Below are 22,022 nucleotides of genomic sequence, written 5' to 3'. Positions count from 1 at the left end.
TGCTACTTATGCTCTGTAAAGCCCTAATTGAGTCTAAATGAAGTTTCGGTTATGTTTTCATTCAATATTCTTCATGAAAACCAGTTTCATTATGCTGCTTGATGGGTTTTGCAAGTGCACTTGACAATACTAAACTATTCCAGAAGAGCTAACCCATCATGTCATAAAAGACCTACATGTTATTTCATGGTTTAAAAAAAATAAATAAATCCAAACTTATTTTTGGCTGGTATTGTACATGCATGTATGTAAAGCAGGGCATTAATGGACCGAGATGGGTTAATGGACGTCGTTGGCCTCATGCCCAATGTCTCCTGGAATAAGCTTTAGCCCCCCCCAGCCCTGTACAATATAAGCAGTATAGAAGATGAATGAATGAATGAATGTGATTCAGTAATAAAAGCACAAATTAATTATAGATAAGCATCCTTAAAAATTTCTTTACTGTACTTGATTAAACAAATCAAGTCTATGAGAATGGATCTCTCTGAGGACTGAGGATCATGCTTTCTGTTTAGCAGTGGAATGTGTGTGCATGTGTGTATTTTCTTTGCTCTAAATGCACAAACTGCAACTTATTTACTTTTTTAAAGTAAAATGCCAAAATAGTTCGTTTTGGTTACTGAGATTAAGGTCAAAATTAGATTTGGGTGAAAGCATAGCATTAATTAGCATGATTAAAAATTATGCTAATGTAAAGTCAAGGATGGTTAAGAAGATTAGGTCAATTTTTCGTATGTACTTCAATCAGAGTTACACAAACTACGTGCGATACATTTTTATGATATCCTTTATATTTAATAGAATTTCTGAGCTTCCTTTCCTTTAATTACTATGACTTTGGCTTGGCTCATCTGTCATGTAGAATTAAAAGTAAATTGCTTACAAAATTGCTTTTTTAATAGAAATATGCATCAGAAGAGTAGCTCGGACTGTGAAAATTTAATTTAGTGTTGGCTGTATCTTACTGCGCTTACAGAACCACATGGCCGTAGATCAGTACTAAACACGCCAGAGAGTGTGAGCAATCTGTAGCAGGCCTAAAGAAATACACCACGGTTGTTTTTGAGTGTGGGAGATAAAGCAGGAGGTGCATGCCAGGGCACTGGAGTTGACAGAAGTCAAGCGGTGCTGTGAATTATTTAGAAACCCACTGAACATGAGGCCATAACCCTGTTTCCTACCTGAAATTTTTCTCTAGATGTACTTCTGGGTAAGTGCTTAGCATTATGGCCTTGCACGTCCAGGGCCGTTTGCATGTTCTCCTCATGCTTGGTGGGTTTCCTCTGAGTATTCCGTTTTCCCACCGTCCAAGTATTCAGTATTCCCAGTATTCAGTTCCCTCCCAAAGTCCGAAGACATGCAGATTAGATTAACTAGCGTTCCAAAATTGCCTGTAGTGGGAATGTGTAAGTTTGTGTGTGTACAGTATGTGTGTGTGTGTATGTGTATGTGTGTGTGTGCTCTCTGATAGATTGGCACCCTGTCCAGGGTGTTCCACGCCTCGTGCCCTAGGTCTTCTGGGATAGGCTCCAGGCCTTTGCGACCCTTGCACAGGGATAAGCGTTACTGAAGATGAATAAATGAATAATTGAAATAATTATTGTGGATTAAAAAAATTAAATGTATTCGGGATTAAAACTATCTACCTTTTCCTCACAATATCAAGTTTATGTGCAGAAGCGAGCTTGGACTGTAGACTAAGACTGAGATTTAAAAATATTTTATTTTATTTTATTTATTTCTGATTTAGTTATTTATATTTAACTAAAATATTGAGATGTAGCCATAAGCCAGCTCTAATACTAGTTCAAATTAATTAACAAACATGAGGGTTATTTAATACTATTCATTTATTTCTTCAGTAATCATTTCTCAGTTTATCCAGAGCCTATCCCAGGAACACTGGGCCCTCTTAATGAAATGCCAGTCCATCTTAGGCCATCACACACATACACATACACACCCGGACTACACAGGACTCTGCAGCCATGAAGAGGTTTTTATACTGATGCAGCAATTTACTTACTCATCGTCTATACCTCTTTATTCTGTATGTAGGGACGCATGGGGACTGGTGCCTATCCCAGGAGACTTATGGCAAGAGGTCTGGTACATCCTGGATGGGGTGCCAATCCATCGGAGGCTACACACACTCATTTGATAACGGCAGTTAGCCCACCCTGCATGTCTTTGGACTGTGGGAGGAAACTGGAGCACCCAGAGGAAACCCACCAAGCACGGGGAGAACATGCAAACTCCACACATACAAAAGCAGGAATCGAACCCGGACCCTGGAGGTGCTAGGTGGCAGTACTACACATAAAGATATCTTGTTGCCTCTGCATTTTACACACTATGATAATGTAAAATGATTTAACAACAGTTATTTAAATTGAGTTTTAATTCAAGGAATAATATGCTTGTAAAGCATGCAATTATACTGTAGTCTTATTATAATATTTCATATGATAAAAAAATGATGATTTATTTTTTATACTATCATGTTAATTAGAAATATTATTTAGATTATTAATAATATTGTAGTTTATAATTTGCATTGTAAAATGTATTTCTGTTTATTATAAGTACAAGTAGCTGAGGCCGGAACCCATTTTTGAGTGTCGCGTGTAGCGGACGGACGAATATCTGCGCTGCTCAAAACAGCTTCCTGGTGGTTGACGTGGTTTGTTTATAATGGCAGATACAAAAGTGGATATTCCATCTGACAGTTCGAGTCTGATCTCAAACAGCGGTAATGTGTCCTCTCAGACTAATAATCCGCTGTCGAGGAAGCTTAATAAGATTTTGGAAACCAGGCTGGATAATGACAAGGTAAGAGACAGATGCATTCAATGCTAGAAGGCTAACTGGCTAACTAGCAGGTGTTAAACTAATGCACGTAGAGTTAAAGTCATGTTTGTGACACTCTTACAGATACATTATACGATGTAAGTTTGTAACGTAATGTCATTTACTAACAAGCTACAGATATTTCTAATGCATATTTGAGAAATATTCTAAAACGAGTTAGCTAGTTTAACTTATTAATTAGCTAAACAACCAACTAGTTAAGAATAAACAGACAGGTAACATATATATATTAAACCTTAACCGTGACATTATTTATGTAACAAACATAAAGCCAAAAAAAAAAAAAAAAAAAGACTCCCCATAATTTCAACAGCTTTTAGATCCCCTTTAGCAGCAATGACCTGAAGTAATCATTCCCAATTCAAGCCCCCCAAACTGCTACAGTTTACTGAGGTTTTTGGGCAATTAATCGTCTACATAATCACCCCTACAGCGCCATGCTTGACAGTGGGTATGAGATGCTGAGCATTAAGACCAAACAAATTTGGTCTCATTTGTCTACAGGGCATTGTTCCAGAATCATTCTGGTTTGTTCAGATGCAATTTTGTGAACTTTCGCCATGTTTCCATGTTGTTTTTAGACAGAAGAGGATTACTCCTAGCAAACCTTCCAAACAAACTACTTGTTCAGTCTTCTTCTGATTGTGCTGTCATGGTTTTTAACATTTTACATTCTCAGTAGGGTCTGAGATGTAGCTCTTGGGTTTTGTTTGTATTTCTCCGAGTATTGTATGGTTTGACCTTGGGGTGAACGCGCTGGGACGTCCACTGCTTGAAAGATTGGCAACTGTTTTGAATGCTTTTCACTTGTGAATAATCTTTCTCAATGTATAATGATAAACTTCAAATTTTTTGGAAATGTTTTTATTTTAATGGTTTAAATGCGCTTTCAGATTGATGTGCAGCAACAGTTTAAATCACTTGCTGGTGATGAGCAGCACCTGGCTGCAACTTTCCCTTTTAGTTTTATGTTGTTGTCTTTCTGAGGTTGTATTTGTCTAATACCGAGACCCGCTGTGGGCAGATGATTTTTATTATGATTTTACACACACACACACACACACACACACACACACACACACACACAAACCTAAAGAAGGGGGCAGTAACTTTTATATCTTACTGAATGTGTGTGTGTGGAGAAAGAGTCATGCTATTATTCCTGTTCACAAGCTACTTAAGTTTAAATTAGATAGAAGTCAATAGATGTCAGTTATTAATATATTATTGCTACTGCTGCTGCTACTACTAATATAAATAATAAATGATTATGCATTTGCGTATTTATTGGTTTATGTGTATATGTCAATATATATGTAGTTTTTCACTGCAATGTTTTTTTTTTTAGTTTCCAGTCATTTATGATTTATTTCCCCAAAGTTCTTCTTCTTTTTATTGTTTTATTATTTACAGTGTTGCACATGGTTGATTTAAGACTAACATTTTTGTACCTAACATGCCAATCTAATATTTTAGTTTAATTTTACACAAAAAGTTAAATAAAAGTTGAAAAAATATCAAAGCGATCTCTTCATTTATATCTTTCCCCTCCTTTAATATATTGTCATTTTCAGTGCATGGTTTTATCTTCTTCTTCTGCTTTCTTATTGCTTTTATCTTCACTGACAGCTGTTTTTTGCCTAATATTATATTATATTATATTTTGCCTAATATTATATAAAGATTGACTTGACCTTCTCTTCACAATTAGGAGATGCTGGAGGCTTTGAAGTCTCTATCCGTTTTCTTCACTGAAAACAGTCTTCGCACACGGAGAAACCTGCGAGGCGACATTGAGCGGCGCAGTTTATCAATCAATGAAGAATTTGTGCGGATATTTAAAGATGTCAAAGAGGTATGCTTGTCTCTAGTCTATGATACATTAGTTTAATACTGAGAACGTATTTTATATATATATATTTTTTGAAAGGTGACTGCTGTAAAACTTTCTCTTAAATACATAGGAGCTGGAGAGTATACATGAAGATGTCCAAGCTATGAGCTCCTGTTGTGAGGAAATGACCAATAGATTAAAGGTATACTGATCTTTTAATCTGTAGCTTTTCTTGGCCAAAATCTTTTCTTTTGGTGTAGTAAAAGTGTTGTGTTTTTTGCAAATAGGCAGCTAAGGAACAAACCCAGGACCTGATTTTGAAAACAAACAAACTGCAAGGAGAAAAGTAAGTCGAATTAAAACTGTGAAATCTTACATTTTAGACTTACACAGAAAGTAGCTGTTGTTTGACTTTAAACTTTTTTTTTAATTTAGTTTATTTATGAAAACGTTTTTATTTTTTTATTTTTTTTATTTTAACGCTCAGTATGTCCTTTAAGGACATTACAAGAATTGTAAAGCGAATTACAGTTCATGTTTGCTATCCTGGAAAATGTTTCTGGATTGTACATGATTTTGCTTACAAAATTCGGTCCTGAAATAGCCGTACAGTGAGAATTTATTTCTTGCTGGCTCAATCAGACTTCTTATAAAATAAAACAAAAAGAATGTTTTTAAAATTGAATAACTGCATGTGTTAAAGAAACGAGTGCTTTTGAACCTGGCTTTGCCTTTACTACTGGTTAAAAGAAGATCCTTGTCTCCGGAAGGTTGAGCGCAAACAAAGGATTACAGCTCGATATCTCTCAGCACAGCAATAGCATATGTATGAGGAATATAAATCTGCTGAGGGTCTGCATTTTTTTTTTAGCCTCTTAAAGCTGCACTGCTTTAAAGTGCAAACTGATCTAATTAATTACCAGGATGAATAGATTTAACACTGAAGCAGAATATTTTGTGTAACTCTAATCGATCACCAGTGGAATTAAAACAGATGTTTATCAGTATGGGATGGTATTAAAAGTAAACCTTAAGACCAGGGTTTGGACTCTTTGTTAGTGCATTTGCGCGTTATTGTATGAGCTTTGTCTTAACATGCATTGTTTAACATTGTGCACTTGAAATATGTGAGCTTTCCTCGGGATGGAAAGAGAACTGATCCGGTTTTCTTATTTCTGTTGTATTTTAAAACAGTGTGCATGTTATTGCAGAACAGTTATTATATCACAATGCTGTTAAAGTCTTGATTATAGTCACAAGTTGTTTTTCAAAGCAGTATCTCTGATGATACTGGCAGCTTTAATTTACATAATGTTCTAATAACATTAACTTGATAAAATAAGGTATAGTTTCTGTATCAAAGGATAAGCCACATGTACAGTGGGGTGGAAAGTATTAAGACAAAAGTGAAATTCAGTGTTTTAATGACATTCTCAAAGTGTTAAAATAATCACAGCCAAGATAAGTTCATTTCTTAAAAATAAAAATGTAATTTATTGAAATTGCTATACAAAAGTAAATATTTCGTATTTAAAGTTTTTGTTCTTTAAAACCTGCTGGATCTGGCTAGGCATACTGTAGAGTTAAAAAGACATCTGGTGTTGGTGAAGATCATGTACAGAAATATGCAATTCATTTAAGAATTCCCTCGCACGTTTAGGCATGTTTGTGTGGAGGTGGACATCCCGGCTTCGGAAAATAAAAGTCCTGTCACATATTTGTTCCATTCATTAACTAAACCTGCTGATTTTAATTAACACAACTCCTCAGCCAATAAGCGAGAACTAATTAGTGAGTATACATGATGTATGTAGTCTTAATAGTTTTGGCCAACACTGTTAGGGAGACACGAAGGAATAAAATCCTCAGGCATGCCGATAAATATAAACTTTTACCTCGTTTCTGCAATGAAAGGCCATATGTAAAAATAATTTGCTTCTTGTAAGCTTTGAACAGCATGGGTGACGTTTACAACCCACCACCTCTCACCCCTCCCCTCCCCACCCCACCCTATGAATCATGAATAATTCTAAAAGTACCGGTTTGTCTACTATGGATTGGCACCCCATCCAGGGTGTACCGCACCGTGTCTCCTGGCATAGACTCCAGGCCTCCCGCGGCCCTTTCCAGGATAAGAAGTATAGAGACTGTTGCAGGAATCTTAGCCTTTGAGTGCATGACTGACTGACAGCACGATTTCCTTATTTTTGGGGTGGCTTTAAAATCCAGTAGCAGAGTGGTTGAGAGTAAGTGTACAGGTTTCCGTTGTTTACACTCACAATGCGCCTACAAACGAAAAGTTTATATATGTGAAGGTTGGCTAGTAATGGGGTAATAATGAATCCTGGGGTATTTAAAAACAGTAACAGTATCCCTTTAATTACAGTCTTAAAAAAAAAAAAATTTTGCTATTTATAACACGGCTATGAAAATCTTGGGAAAATCAGGTTTTCCACATATGGAAGAGTCATAAAAAAATAAAACTAAATACCAGAGAGCATGTTGATCTGAACCAACACTGTTTGCAGTGAAGATTCTGCAGAGAGCGACAATAGCTCTGTCTGTCCTTTAAAATGTATGCAGTACGGTAATAAGAAACATGCAGAAAAAACCCTGAATCAATCGCTATCACTCTTGCTTGCTCATTTGCAGTACACTTACACATTAAAGGTACAGTATATTGACAAATGTGTTCGCTCACCTGCTTTCACTAGGGTAGCATCCAATTCTGAATCCATAGGGTTTAATATGTGGTTGGCCCACCCTTTGCACCTATAACGGCTTCAACTGTTCTGGGAAGGCTTTCCACGAGGTTTAGGAGTGTGTTCATGGGAATTTCTGACCAGAAGCTCATTAGTAATGTCGGAATTATTGAATCTCAAGATGGTTAAAATTTGGATGCAGTTGCGATAGTAAGCGAGCCTAAGTATCTCCACAAAGTAGTAACAAAATAGCATGAAGACAATAAGGTATAGGAGCGGCCATCACAAAGCCCTGACCTGAATCCTAAAGAAAATTTGTGGACTGAAATAAAAACCTGTTGTTGTGCTGAAATGACAACCGTCCTCAAACCAGTTCTGTCAGGAGGAATGGGCAAAAGTTCTAGCAATGATTTATGAGAAGCTTGTGGAGGGCTACGCCAGGACTGTAAATCAAGTAATAAAGACAGTATCACAAAATACAAAAGTGTAAAAAAGCAGAAATAATATACGGCTTGCTCTGATCAGGTGGCTTGTGTGAACGTCTGTGCATTTGTATATGGCGAGGGGACTATATATTTCTGATGTTTATTTTATCCAAAGCAATTAAAATTGACAAAAGGATTTTTGGAAAAAATCCAGTTGTACTGCGGTTTTAAACAGCGTATCCAGAAACAGTAATTCTACAACAAGAAACATTATGATCGCTTACTTCTGACCTTTACTTCGTTTCACTTTGCATTCGTTATCAGCGTAATTAGTGACTAGAGCTACTTTTTACTGGAACATAAATACAAAAATGACGTTTCTGCCTTTTCAAGTGAAGTGCAAGTCAGTCACTCCAGTGAAAAACTTCTCATAACTGATTCTATTTCTGCAGTTTGGTAAAAGCAATCGCGATTTATGGCTCAATTTTTCTTTCATTATTTCTGCTGTAACCCATAACCATTTTGTCTTACCTCTGTCAAGCCTTTTGTCTGATGTTTAGTTGGATTTTGCGCTTCCATTTTGTGTTTCATCTAAGAAATATAAATGAGCGTATAGAGATTTGTAGATAAGTTAGAAATTCAACTTTTGATGAGGGCCGATGAATGATTCATAAGCCGTCTCCGCGAGTGTTATTCTTCACTTCAGCGCAGCATGTGTAATTAATGGTGTCATATCTCTTGTTGGCTGCTCATTGTGAATTCTACTGATTGTGGCCTAGGAGAGATAAGGGAGACAATAACACTTGCCCCTGGGCAATAAGACGAGACTACACCGTCCAGCGAGCGATGAATCAACTCTTCAGACTGAGCATTTCCATCGCTTTCCACCACCCACAGATGAGATTCACGGCCCCTGCTAGTGACACAGACTTGTTTACAGCCTTTGAGAAGCTGCCAATAAAACTCATTTGGGCATAATTGATTAGAGGGAGAAGTGATCGAGGAGGTGACAGGACCGCTCAGCAGAATGTCTCGTCTGATGAAACATTGGCATGTGAGAAAGAGAGAGAGAGAGAGAGATGGATCGCGCAAAAGAAAAGTAGAGTGATTTATGCACATTGTGAGAGTCTGAGTGATAGAACAAGGTTGAAAGTGATTGTGTACAGAAAGCGACTGTTGGAGCTGAGCGGTGCAGGTTTACCGTGTCTCTGACCTTGTGCAACAACATCTGCCACTGGCACATTGCCACAGCACTGATGGGCATCTGGTGACTTCATGCTTCAGTAGCACTGACTTCAGACTATGGAATGTAAAAAAAAAAAAAAAGATTTCTGAATTATATATTCCATTTAACATTACACTTATATTAATTTATAATCTATGAGGCTGAACTGATTTTAATTATTTTTTTATTTACGACAGTGATATAAAAGCTTAATTTACTGACTGATACCCGACATCATGATGGCTTATGATTGAAGTCACGCTCATAGTTTTGCGACTGAAATGATCACAAACAGATTAATACCCAGGTCTCCATCACTGAACAGTAAGTGACCTCAAGAAAATGGACTTCATGTCAGCATAAACACATTTCCTGTTAAATAATTGCTCATTTAACCATACAGTACACCGTCACAGGATGGGTTTATTTATGGCCGTGTTATCTGGTACCACCAGATAAGGATGGTGACCTTTTAAGTCTGGTTCCTTTCATCTCAGGAAGTTTTTCCTTGCCCCAGTCAAGTTGATAAAGCTATCAGCCAAAACACAGTCATGGTGCTGATTTTGTTATTATACAATTTTTTAATTATATTTTTTATACATATAATACAGACGTGTGCGACAAAGAATATACTTTAGAAGTGACTGATCTTGCTTCCCAAAAAATTTTAAACTGGAGTAATGATTTTATATGTACCAATTTTTCAGGGTTATACTGTCTCTCTTGAAACAATAATACTTTAAAATGTAAGGTTATCATATTTGTTTAAGTTTTGATACTAACATTGGTGTAAGCTTCTACAAGCATATGACCTGTAAAATTGTTGCTTAAATCAGTTTTTGGTGAAAATCTTTTGTAAAAAATCTGTAGTGTCTGTAACCAACGTCAAATTCATGTTGCAATCACAACAATTTAGCATTTTAGAATAATACACTTTTTCAGGTTTATGTCTTTTCATGTAAAATCTGCCCAAGTTTCTAAATTGCTTAAATGACAATTAAGATAATTGAAAGATAAAAAAAAAAAAGTACAGACACTGCATTAAAGGGCAATAAATTGTATTAAGCAAATGTTCCGATCCGAAAATTTACTTTTTTACCTCGGGGAGAAACTTTTTAGCACAAGTATTATGTTTTTGCCATATACAGTATATTTATAAATCTATATATTTCTTGAATAAGTAGAATATGTATTTCCATAATTTGTCTAGTGTTACAAATGCTATATAAATGAAATTAAATTAAATACTTATTTGACATTAATTTAGTACAGATCCTGTGTGCACATTTTACTGGATCATGATTTAATCCGGATTCTGTTTCTTATGCGCTGATTTGATCCTGATTTAATAATGATTCCATGGGAAATTGATGTTTTAATTCGGATTTAATTCGGATTTAATAATGATTTGACACTAATATGGTAAATGCAGAATCTCTGATTTAGTACTAATTTTAGGTTTGTTTAAATCCAGATTGTGACTATTGGTGTTGGAATAGTGATGTCCTTTTGCAAAGAACAAATATACTGGGCGGAATTTTAAGTGGCCTGTATTTCATTATTTTAATAAGGCATTGCAGGTGGAGAGCAGCTCTTCTGGCAAATTAATCTTTCTAGTTTTAAAACGCCGCTGACCTTTTCGCCAGTGAATTATTCATTACTCACAATTCTTTTTCTTGTATCTCAGTAATAGGTTTTCTATATTTAAGCTATTGTTACAGTCTCTGTCGATAAATGGCTGTGACATGAGGTGTACACACACATTTTAGAGGACTATTATGAAGTTCACAGAAATAACAATCACATTCCAGTTAGTTGAATAACAAAACTCATCAACATGAATGTAATAATTGTGACTGCCCCAACTCTAGGAGATTGAATACTTGCACAGCAGCTGCAATAGTAAAATAAAATGTAACGTCAGTCCTCACATTATTATACTTCTGCCTAGGACCACAGATCATGCTGACATTTTAGCTTTATAAAACACTTGTGCAGTTTATTCTGTAAACATGATCCTATTATGCTTTCTACTCATGTTCTGAAAATGCATTAAGGAAGTAAATAGCATTTCTATTATCCGGGGGAAAGTCTCCTGAACAAATCAGAATGTTTAATAAATATAGAGTGTGCCGGTTGGCATTGTCATTTTGTCCCCCAGGCCCTTTGGGAGCGACTCTGTCTTAGTGACATTTCCATCAGTAAGGCTACAATAGATTTGGCCAGATGGGAGTGTCCCTGTCTGTCCAGCTGCTCTGTAACCTTGTCTGACGTCTCGTATACCTCCGAGAGAAAGCTATGGGAGATACAAGACAATGACATAGGATCCATTTTTTTTTTTTTTTACTTTTTTAAAATGAACAAACAGATATAACAAACGGATATAAAATATTAAACCGCAGACTGCTGGTGTCAGCTTTTCCAGCCTGGAAAACTCTCCCAACTGACCTTTGATTATCTGTCTCGTTCTTTGTGCTGGACTTCATTGTATAGACCTAAGTGCTGACCTTTTTTTATTTGACTTGAGATGTACCGTCAAGGGCTTGACATGACATTTTAGATTGAGGAAAAAATAAATAATCCTGTTATGTTTTTCCCTACCTTACTGAAAAGTGAGTTTCTAGTTTCTTATTATTTAGTTCGAAGGATGCGATAGATAGTGGTGGCTTTCAGTATGCTAAGAACATTTTATGCAAAAAAAAATAAAAATGCTTTCCTGTCCTTTTCTACCTAATTTACAAGCAGTGTGTATCACCTGAAAGCTTCTTAGACAAGCCTGGTTTCAGTGACAAATGAGTATCATGTCTAGATGAGAAAGTGCCTCGCGCCCTCTGTCTGCCTCCCACGTCCTCTCTATCACTCAATGCAGCGGCGTCGCTTGCTCTCCGAAGAACACGACAGCCATCCCTAGTGATGAGAGGAAAACGGGCACTGAATAAAAGAAGCCCGAGGACAGGCAAACACGTAAGCACCTGGTAGCACTGATTGTCCACCGCCGGAAGTTTTGTTGAAAGAAACTTTCACTAGCAGAAATGAGAGCTTGTTAACACATTCTATGAAACTTTTGTTTATTAATAATTATAATAGTTTCTCTAGTGTTTGGTGTTCTTTTTTTTAATGATGTATAACTAATAATTTTATGAAATATTATAGCACAAGATATTGATATTTAGTAACTATTAATGCAAATTGTTAATATATTCCCCAATATCATCACTGAGTGCTTTAAATGAAGTAAAGGATGTTAAATTATTCCTCATGATAAATTATTAGACATGACAAAAATGATACACATGAAAGAATAATAATTAGTTGAACATGTAGAATCTATTTAATTATGGAATGACAAGAAGGTTCTTAAATAAGATGAGATACCTTTATTCATCCCACAGTCGGGAAAGTTCTACGTTAGAGCAGCTGAGAACAATGTGCAAACATAAAGTAGTGACAGTACTTATGGCGTATAAATACTAAAGAAAGGGAAAAAAAACAATACAATAGTCACACCTTCATTAAGTAATATAATATTGCACAGTTTCTACTGCACAAAAATGTAAGATATTGTAACTATATCGTGTAGCTATATTTAAGATCCAGTAACTCTTCTTGTTATTGTCACTGTAATAATGACAGTATGCACTAAGTGGTTCATTGGGAGCAGCTCTGATTGTACAGTCTAATAGCAGCAAGAAGAAAAAGACCTTCAATATCGCTTTTTCAGTCACTAAGGATGTAACAGTCTGTCACTGGAGGAGCTGCTCAGAGATGAAGCTGTTTCATACAGGGGGTAAGAGTCATTCTCCAGTGATGATGATGGCTTAACTACCATCCTCATTTCTCCCACCTCCTGTACATTGTCCAGGGGACACCTCAAAACTGAGCTGTCCCTCTTTATCAGCTTGTCCAATCTCAGTAGAGATGCTGCTGCACTAGCAAAGCACCAGGCCACCACAAAGGTACCTTCAGTAGTGCTCAAAAGACCTCGTCTCCACAGGAGAAAGAGTCTGATCTATTCTTTTCTATAAATTGGATTTATGTGGTTTACATACTGTACAGTGTGTGTGACTGTAATTTTTGAAAACACTGAAATTTTTAATGCTTATAATTTGTTAATGTTAAACTTCATTTGCATCGTAATTTATGACAGGTTTAAGGTTCGTAACTGTATACAGGTTTTATATATCTGGGGTTAACATAAGATGTTATATGGAATGTTATGTAAAATGCACACATTTTGAACAAATGGTTCCTGTTTGTTTGCTCCGATGCAGGAAATGACAGGGAATTTCATGTTATCAAAATCTTGACAAAAACTTGTACTTATGCCGCAAATAACCCTAGCCAGGAGGCATGAACTGTTCAATCAATAAGAAGTGGGTTTACAGTCAAGCCACTGGCTGTTTAAGGAAAGTTTACTTTGTCTCAGTGCATGGGTGACTGCTCTGTGCATTTCACGAGGCCGTTCGTTCATCTGCCAGTCTTTTGAATGATTTCATGGCCCAGTTGGATTGAGGATGCATGAGCGGGCAGGCACACTGAAACATGAGCACGGGGACGGAAATATATTCTCGTACCCCCATCACACATAGCTACACTTTGCATCTGTATCAGGATGAAGAAAAGACGGATATGTGTAGTTTTCTAAATAGAGTTTTGTAAGTTATGGTTTAGCTGCAGGACTGGCGCTGTGAAGCCGAAGATAAATAGTTTTCCATGTTAAATGCTGCGCTGTGGATGTGCGGCGGTGAGATAGACAGCTTACTGAACACCCTATAGGACCATTGGTGCATGACTTAATAATCATTTAATGAGTTTGCCAAGATCACAATGAGGTTGTGAGTAACGATTGAACCAATGTGAAGACCTAAATGTGTAATGTGATTGTATATACTGTAGTTTTAAGCAGAGTATAAGGGAATGTGAAATGCATTATATTGAATGTTTTTTTTTTTTTTTTTTTTTTTTTTTTAAAAAGCACCATTCCTAGGTGACACACTTAGTGGTTAGCACTCTGGCTTTGCACCTCCAGGGCAGAGGGTGTACCCTGCCTCGTGCCTCGCGTCTCCTGGGATAGGCTCCAGGCCCCCCATGACCCTGTAGACAGAATAAAGCGGTATAGACGATGAGTGAGTTTGAGCAGCATCTCCATTGGCGTGGTCATAAAGAAATTTTATTAAAATGTTTTAGACACAGCTGTCTTCACTTCTTCATCAGAAGTAAATCTTCCAAACAGGTGAAAGTCTGATAAAGGGGCCAGGGGTAGCTCAGTGGTTAAGGCATTGGACTACGGTTCGGAAGATCCCAGGTTCAAACCCCACTACCACCAAGTTGTCACTGTTGGGCCCTTGAGCAAGGCCCTTAACTCTCAACTGCTCAGATGTGTAATGAGATAAAAAATGTAAGTCGCTCTGGATAAGAGCGTCTGCCAAATGCCTAAATGTAAATGTAAATAAAGCAAGTGCAAGACTATAGGGAGAATGCTTTAACACATCAAAATAACTTTTTGCAGAGTGCCAACAGTGTGGGCAGAAGTGTGTGGACATGCATCTTTATGCAAAATCACTACATCTTTGGACAGCAGCCCTCTGTTTAATCCAAAGTTTAGCCTTCAACTCTTCAATAAGCATCTCACTGTAGTGCACTGTTGATTGTTGAACTATTTTTTTAAAATAATGTTTCAATTCAGGCTCGGAGTGATGAATCTATGTCTCATCACCAGTAATGATTCACTTTAAGAAACTTTCAGCTTTCTTGGAATATAAAATTTAGTTTGCAGATGCCCACATGTTTCTGTTTATGCTCTTCTGTAAGTTGTTTTGGCACTGGGTACACGCTCAGACCACAAAAAACTAATCACTGCACGCTGCTCTTTTTTCATGCAAAGATGTCTCACTTTTTGCTTGCACAATGTAACACGTCCACACCTGCACAGCAGTGACTGGGGAGACAGTGGTCTTGAATAGAAAGCGCTGATAAGACGGTGCGTGTAGTGGGAGTTTTTATATAACCGGAGTGCGGATAGTTTTTGACTCACCCCCATGACAAAAATTTTATGCAGAAAAAAAAATGACAGGTTTGCATCACACTCATTTGGTGTAGAAATCTGAATAGAGATACTGATACTGATATTGTACGCAGTGAACTAAAGCAGAATCAGGTAGTGTTATAGGGTTACACACAAACCCTAATTTCTGCTTTATTCTTTCGGTTTCACACACAATCACACCAAAGTAATGCACACTTCCTTTCTATAAAAGCCTTTTTCATGAAGCATTTAATGAAAGTCAGTGACTACGCACTTTGATTAAACATGCATCAGGTTGTACAATATATTGCATTTCCCTGACAGGTCTATTCTTTTTATTCTATGATTTTCATTCATACTTGATAATTGTCATATTTGACAACTGTACAAGTAGGCTTTAATGACATTTCTATCAATGATTTATAATAATGAGTTGAGTTGCCACCTAATTTTCTGCACAGGTGAGAAATTACTCATATACCAGAATAAAAATAACAACAACGGTAAAATAATATGTCACTGCAGATTCTCAAGTCATATTAGTCAAAGATGGAGGTAATTCCACACCTGAGTAATGGAGTGTGCTGAAGCAACAGGCCAAAATAATATCTTAAAACAGTATGCCTAGAATACAACTCTTTAACTCTCGTTTTATATCCAGGCCTATTTAGCAAAGCTTCATACTCTCAAAAACAAATAATTTTAGATTTCAGAGTTATGCCAGGGGACTGGCTAAGCTTAGGGTCTTGTAGCAGTTTAGTGTTCGTGCCATACTTTGTGGCATGGTACTGATTCACAGCTGGCTATGTTTTAGTAGGAATCCGTGTTGCTGTGGGAAAGAAAGCAGTATGTACGGCTGGAAATGGTGATTGAAAACACATACTGCATAATTATGATCCTGACTCAGTTTATTCAGTTTATGAGGAAAAACAGGAGAGAAACTTTGTCTTAATGATGGAAAATTTTAGTACAGAGTATGGCTGTGTGATATATCAACTTTTTTAAAATTATCAATGTATTTTGAATGACAAAAACCTTGGCTTGCATAGAACTTTGGTCCTTTGCGTTTTGCAAGATGATCAAAATTTAAAAAAAGAAACTTTAAGTTAATAAACGAGCGAGGTCTTTATATACAAGTAGTATGCTTTGTCTGCTGATTGTCATGTGAACACAACACAGCCAATGGTTCTTCTCTCTCGTGCACTACGAGATTAGTTTTTAGAAACAGTGTTTGTTTGTGTTTTTGTATTTGTGCGTGTGTGTTTGTGTGTGAAAGTTGTCCTACACTCCTCTCCTCTTGCCTTCAGACATACACATGCTTGTGCGCGCATAATCACAAACACTAATGGAAACACTACTCAGTCGGGATTTTTTTCAAAGGTAAAGTGTAGGTTAGTTTTATAATTTGTTTTATTTTTACTCAAAAACAATGATTCCGTTATGATTCCGTGTGTTGGTGTGTGCGCATGCGCGAGTATCTTTAGAGAGGTTTTTTGTTAATGATTTTTTTTGAGAGACCAGTGTTTCCGATAGTGTGCTTGTGTACATGTATAGTGCTTGTGCGTGTGTTTGTGCGTGTGTGCGCGTGTGTACACGCACACTATCGGAAACACTGCTTTGTCTGGATTTTGTTCAAAGGTAAAGTGCAGGTTAATTTGTTATATTTTTGTTTATTTTGTATTATTTATTTTTATATGAATATTTTTGGGTTGTGAAACAAATCATTTGAGTTTCCATTATTTTTTCTGGGGAATTTCATTTGATATATGAGTGTTTTGATATACAAGCACGCTTCCAGAACAAATTATGCTCGTAATCTAAGGTTTAACTGTATTCTTCTATGTGGCAATTCATGTATTGCCACACTGACTCAAAAAATTTACTTTTATGAAGTCATTTTTACATTTTTGTATGTATGTTTGCATTTGGAAATGGTAAAATGTTGCCATTTCTTTATAATCCTACAGGGTCAATATGAATTGAGATATATTTATAAAATCTTGATTCTTACAGAATTGCATTACAAATCAAATCAGTACTTGGGTGTCATGATAATATTGTATTGGATGGTCCCTGGTGATTTCTACCCCTAATATATAGGATGAGACAACATTTTTATTAATATTGACGGTGAATTACATGACCTGTATCAGTGTTTGCGTCTCTCCTCTCTCACACTCTCCACACATCCCTGACCTTTTTACAACTTGCACCGCAATATTGTAGCATTCAAGCTCTAACAGCTAGCAATACATCAAAAAGTTTAAAAGTTGTGTTAGGAATACCATGTGTAAAATACTCTTCTGCACGCAATTAGCGCCGCTGTAACTGCATTAAAGAGAGTGTATTATACTTTGTGTCATGTAGAACTCACAGCCTGAAAACTCTTATGCCCCCAAAAAATTGATTTAATATGCCCTCAATATGTGTTTGTTTTTCTCCTTGACAACTCTGGGAGCTGCGCAGTCTATTTCATAGCAAACTTAACTGCTTCGTCAGAGCAAGTAGGCCTGCTGGTATTTTTGTTCTGGTGTAATTCTTATCATTGTATTTAACCCTGTAGTTCAGTCTGTTATTGTTGTTGAGAGTTTTTGATGTATTTTGTTCCAAAAATGCCAAGATATAATTTTTAGTTTGTGTTTCTTACCCCTAGTTCAGATGATGCGCAGAAGCAGTTAGAAAACTACACAGAGAAGAATATTGCAACAGAATTATAGTGCATAAACCCCTCATTATAAAAAAAAAGGCACATTTGAGATCGCAGTGTTACAAAAAATCACACACATATCTACAGAAATGTGGAAGAAAATTATATGGGCAGATGAGTCATATTTCAGCATGTTCTCAACAAGTGGGCGAGTAAATTAAAGAGGTGTATGCTTGACCCCTAGAAGGAGGGGGTCTTGTGACTGTTATGCAGTAGGATTAGTATTTTATTTATTATTTTTTGCTGTGGTTTGGCTCCACTTGTCTTTGCAGAAAGAACAGTCACTCGCTGTACAAAGCTATTTCTTGCTACGATGAAGCATTTCATCTTGATGGACGTGGTCTCTTCCAGGTGCACAGGGCAGGAGGGCTTAACTAAATGCTTTGAGGAATATGATGTGCTATAAATTATACACTGTTTAGTTATATTACAATGCATAACATTGCACAGGCTCTTGGGACAAAACTCCAGAATACCTCTGGGGGGTGTGCTGAGGTGTCTGGCACCAGGACATTTCAGGCAGTTGGGGTGATGTGCAATGTGGGTGGGGCCTCCATGGATCAGACTTGTTTGTTTGGCACATCTGGCACATCTTGTTCTAATTGAGATCTGGGGAATTTGGAGGCTGGATTAACAACCTTATACATAGACTTTCTTGGCTGGCTGTGGTACACTGAGTGTTCTGATACCTTTCTCTCAGGCCCAAGAAGTTTTGAGTTTCTTGTTTGTTTGTTTTTTCAGCATACTGTGCGACATTTGCTTTTCTTTGGGATTACAAGTAAGGCTATACTGTATGCACTACAGTAATCTTGTTGTCCAAATTTACAAGTACTGTAGAAAAAGAAAAGCGTATCAATACACTAGAAGGAAGTACAGGTATTCTGGAGGAAGCACAGAGGAAGGAGAAACTAAACACACTAGGTGCCATAAACATTGTCACCAAGCAGTCATTCAAACCATTAATAATACTATCATGATGCACTGATGATGTATGATAATTGCCTTTAAAAAGATAACTCCATTGTACCACCAGTATAAAAAGAAACACCTAAGACGTGCTTAGGAAAGAGCGGCATCTTTTTTTGTATTCTTGACGTTTTCTCGAGAGTGTATAAAATTCTGTAGCTTGTTTCATGACTACGGGACTAGAATTGGAAAGAGTTTATGATGAAATGATTGTTGTCTTGCAGTTTATTCGGACACTCAAGTGCAGATCTCGGTAGTTGCTAACAAAGTAAAAGCTGCAAAGTTTCCCATCTTTTGGAACTTTTTAAAAAACATTTGTATTACCTTTAGTAAGGACTAGTTACAGTATAAAGTCACAGGATATGACACGGCTCTTGCACAAGGCCACGGTTAAACAGCTAGCTCACAGACGATGTGCACACTCCACACGGATGAAAGATTTGTTCACACTCTTCCCCCCACGAGCTGTGCTTTCACTTAATTATCTACTATTATTATGACTTACAGCACATGGTGACGTTTATGACTACTTCCACCTAAAACATCCTGTTCCCTGTGAGAAAGCCTTAAGTTACAGTTATGTGATACCATATCACTGCTAAATTCTCAAGTCCGATTGGGCAAAAGATTTTATTAATTACATCTTAATTTCCTAGAATAGCATGGCTCTGAAAGTAACACTACCCTTTTTTTAGCTGTAATTAAATCACAGATACTGTATGTCTTATTTTAATATTCTAGAGTTTCTATAGCAACGTCTCATTCACATGAAATTGTATGATGAATGTTGCAGATAATCTAAATCTAATAATAAAATTTTTAATGTTTTTCATCACAGAAGACACTTCAGGATTGGTAAGAAGTGAATGTTTATACCTGCTATAATAGAGGTAGAAGGAACTGACTGTAATTGTGGACTGTAAATTACTGTGGTGTATACTCATTTAAGTACTGTTTATTGGGGGGAGAAAAAAAACAGAGAAGATAAACTATTCTGTAGTGTATTTACACTAACCCTGACATTTAGTTAATCTGACTTGACTATTTCCTGTATGGAATGGAAGTTTTATTCCTTACACGATAGTGAGAGTGTACATTCACTCTCCTATTGTTGATAAGTTGTTCCACATCATGAACATGTTCAGAAATGAGCAGGATCTGCACACGAGTCTGTAAATCTTTCCTTAACCAAGAAAAACTGTGAAAAAGGCTGGAATGTTGATTGAATGTTGTTAAATATTAAGCAAAGAACTTCAGCGCACCAGGCTTTGCTGGTTAGTGATGACTGTTAAATGCGTTATTTACCTGTTATGCCAGGTTCATGCTTCTTTTATACAATTGAATAGTAGGATTTATTATTATTGTTTTATCCACCAGAGTTTACCGTGTTTGACACTTAAATTTACAGATTTGTTTCTTTTCCTGTTGCCTATAGGTCTATAAGGTATTGTTTGGTGGATGAGTTTGGATGAGTTTGCCAGAGCAGTAATGTGGAATAATAACATGCTCTATCAAACAGAAAAATGACAGTTCTCCTATCTATAAATGATGTCATATGAAGAGACATTGAGGACAAAAAACAAAACAAAAAAACAACTAAATTATGTTTTAGAAATATGATGTGTCATTTCAGTTTGTGGAAGATGTCGGTTCCTGTGTTTTATTGTATTACATAGGGACAGGCTGACAATACTTTGTGTATGAATTTCAATTCTGTTTGGTTGATGCAGTTACATAGAGCATGAAAAATGCATTGAATGAAATCTAATTTCCCATCATTCTATTAGGATACACCGATCAGCCACAAGACTAACACAACTGCCAGGTGAATTGAATAACATTGATTATCCATTGTACTAGTAAACTGGTGACAGGATCATGGGCACCTAAGGCTCATTTACTAGATGCATGTGTGGACCAAAGGTTAGCCCATCGGGTCCGATCCCACAGAAAAGCAAATGTAGCAGAAAATTAAAAGGTATCAGAAGACCAAGTGCACCATATTCTTAGCAGGCAAAGAGCTCAATGTTGTTTATCTGGCCTCTAAATTGCCCAGATTTCAATCCGTTTGAACAGCCACGGGATGCACCAGACAATCAAGTTTGATTCACAGAGGCCCCACCCCACAACCCACAGCATGCAAAGAATCCGCCGCTAGCGTCTTGGTGCCAGACATCCTAGCACACTCCCAGAAGTCTTGTTGAGTCAATTGCAATCGGTTGCAATTTGGTCTGTGTATATAATGTTAATGTCAATAAATAAAATGGAACTTTTTATAAAATACAAAAATAAAAATGCATTGAGTAGCGCAGTGGTAAAGCATTCGCACATATTCGGAGATTGCGAGTTCGATTCCCGTGATGCTGTAACCTCTTGCAGCCCTAGCTCTAGAGAGAGCTGATTGGTCGAGCTCTCTCTAGAGGGACGAGAGGTACTTAGTGCTCCCACATTATTCACGGCTCTCCATCAATCAGGGGTGTCTGTGAGTTCACGCATGCGGAGGGAGCGGATAGCGCTGTCCTCGGAGTGTGTTACGCCCCAATGGTGCGTGTGCGAGCAGTTTGAAAAGATGCGGGTGGCTGACGTCACGTAGTTCAGAGGAAACATGTGATAGTCTTCGGCCCTTCCGATTGAGTGGTAGTAGTAGCTTAATGTGGGAGCCCCCTAGTGACGAGGAGGAATTGGACATGACTAAATTAGCGGGGAAAAAAGGATGCAGTTTATTCACCAGCTACTTTATAACACATTTAATTGTCCTAGCTTAATTGTGTAATGAGTAAATGAGAATTGTTAGACTGGACAGTATTATTAACTATAACTTTACAACCGAGGTGAATAGAAAAGCATCACATGAAAACCATCAAATCTTGAGAAGAACGGAAGTTAAACTCCTGTCAGGCCACAACAAAGTTCTGAGCCTACAGTGGGTACAGACTCATAGAAACTGGAGAGCTGAAGTTTGGGGGAAAAAAGATCAGGAGTTCATTTGTGTCATCCTCAACTGTTTCAAAGATATAAGATGTTGAATAATTTTTTAAGTCACTAAAGGACTGGATATTTAACCAGATTAAGGTATTTCTAGTTATCCTCTACTGTAGAGATGCAAAACCTTGATCAATACTGGCAACATCAGGTATTGCAGTACTATATGCCCAAACACAAATGATAAGCTTTGCTTTATAGCGCTAAGAATTTCTGGAGGATTCTGCTGGTTTGGATGATGTACTGGATGATGAATGTAAACAAGGCAGCTTCAACTTCTCA

The 22,022-nt window shown here is 37.0% G+C and overlaps 1 protein-coding gene across 1 annotated transcript in view; it reads left to right on the top strand.

The window, feature by feature from the left end:
- The first annotated feature begins 2,666 nt into the window (after nt 1-2,666).
- Nucleotides 2,667-22,022, top strand: part of cog6 (component of oligomeric golgi complex 6) — a 42,503-nt gene continuing 23,147 nt past the window's right edge. Inside the window, exons 1-4 of the mRNA XM_053507947.1 lie at nt 2,667-2,835; nt 4,586-4,729; nt 4,839-4,910; nt 4,996-5,054. Of these exons, the coding sequence (XP_053363922.1) occupies nt 2,698-2,835; nt 4,586-4,729; nt 4,839-4,910; nt 4,996-5,054 (413 nt within the window). The 5' untranslated portion in view covers nt 2,667-2,697. The remainder of the gene's footprint in view (nt 2,836-4,585; nt 4,730-4,838; nt 4,911-4,995; nt 5,055-22,022) is intronic.

This window comes from Clarias gariepinus, chromosome 11 (assembly GCF_024256425.1).
Source record: "Clarias gariepinus isolate MV-2021 ecotype Netherlands chromosome 11, CGAR_prim_01v2, whole genome shotgun sequence".
Classification (NCBI taxonomy): Eukaryota; Metazoa; Chordata; class Actinopteri; order Siluriformes; family Clariidae; genus Clarias; species Clarias gariepinus.
The sequence above is the reverse complement of the archived record's forward strand: the minus strand, read 5'-3'. Positions and strand labels throughout refer to the sequence as shown.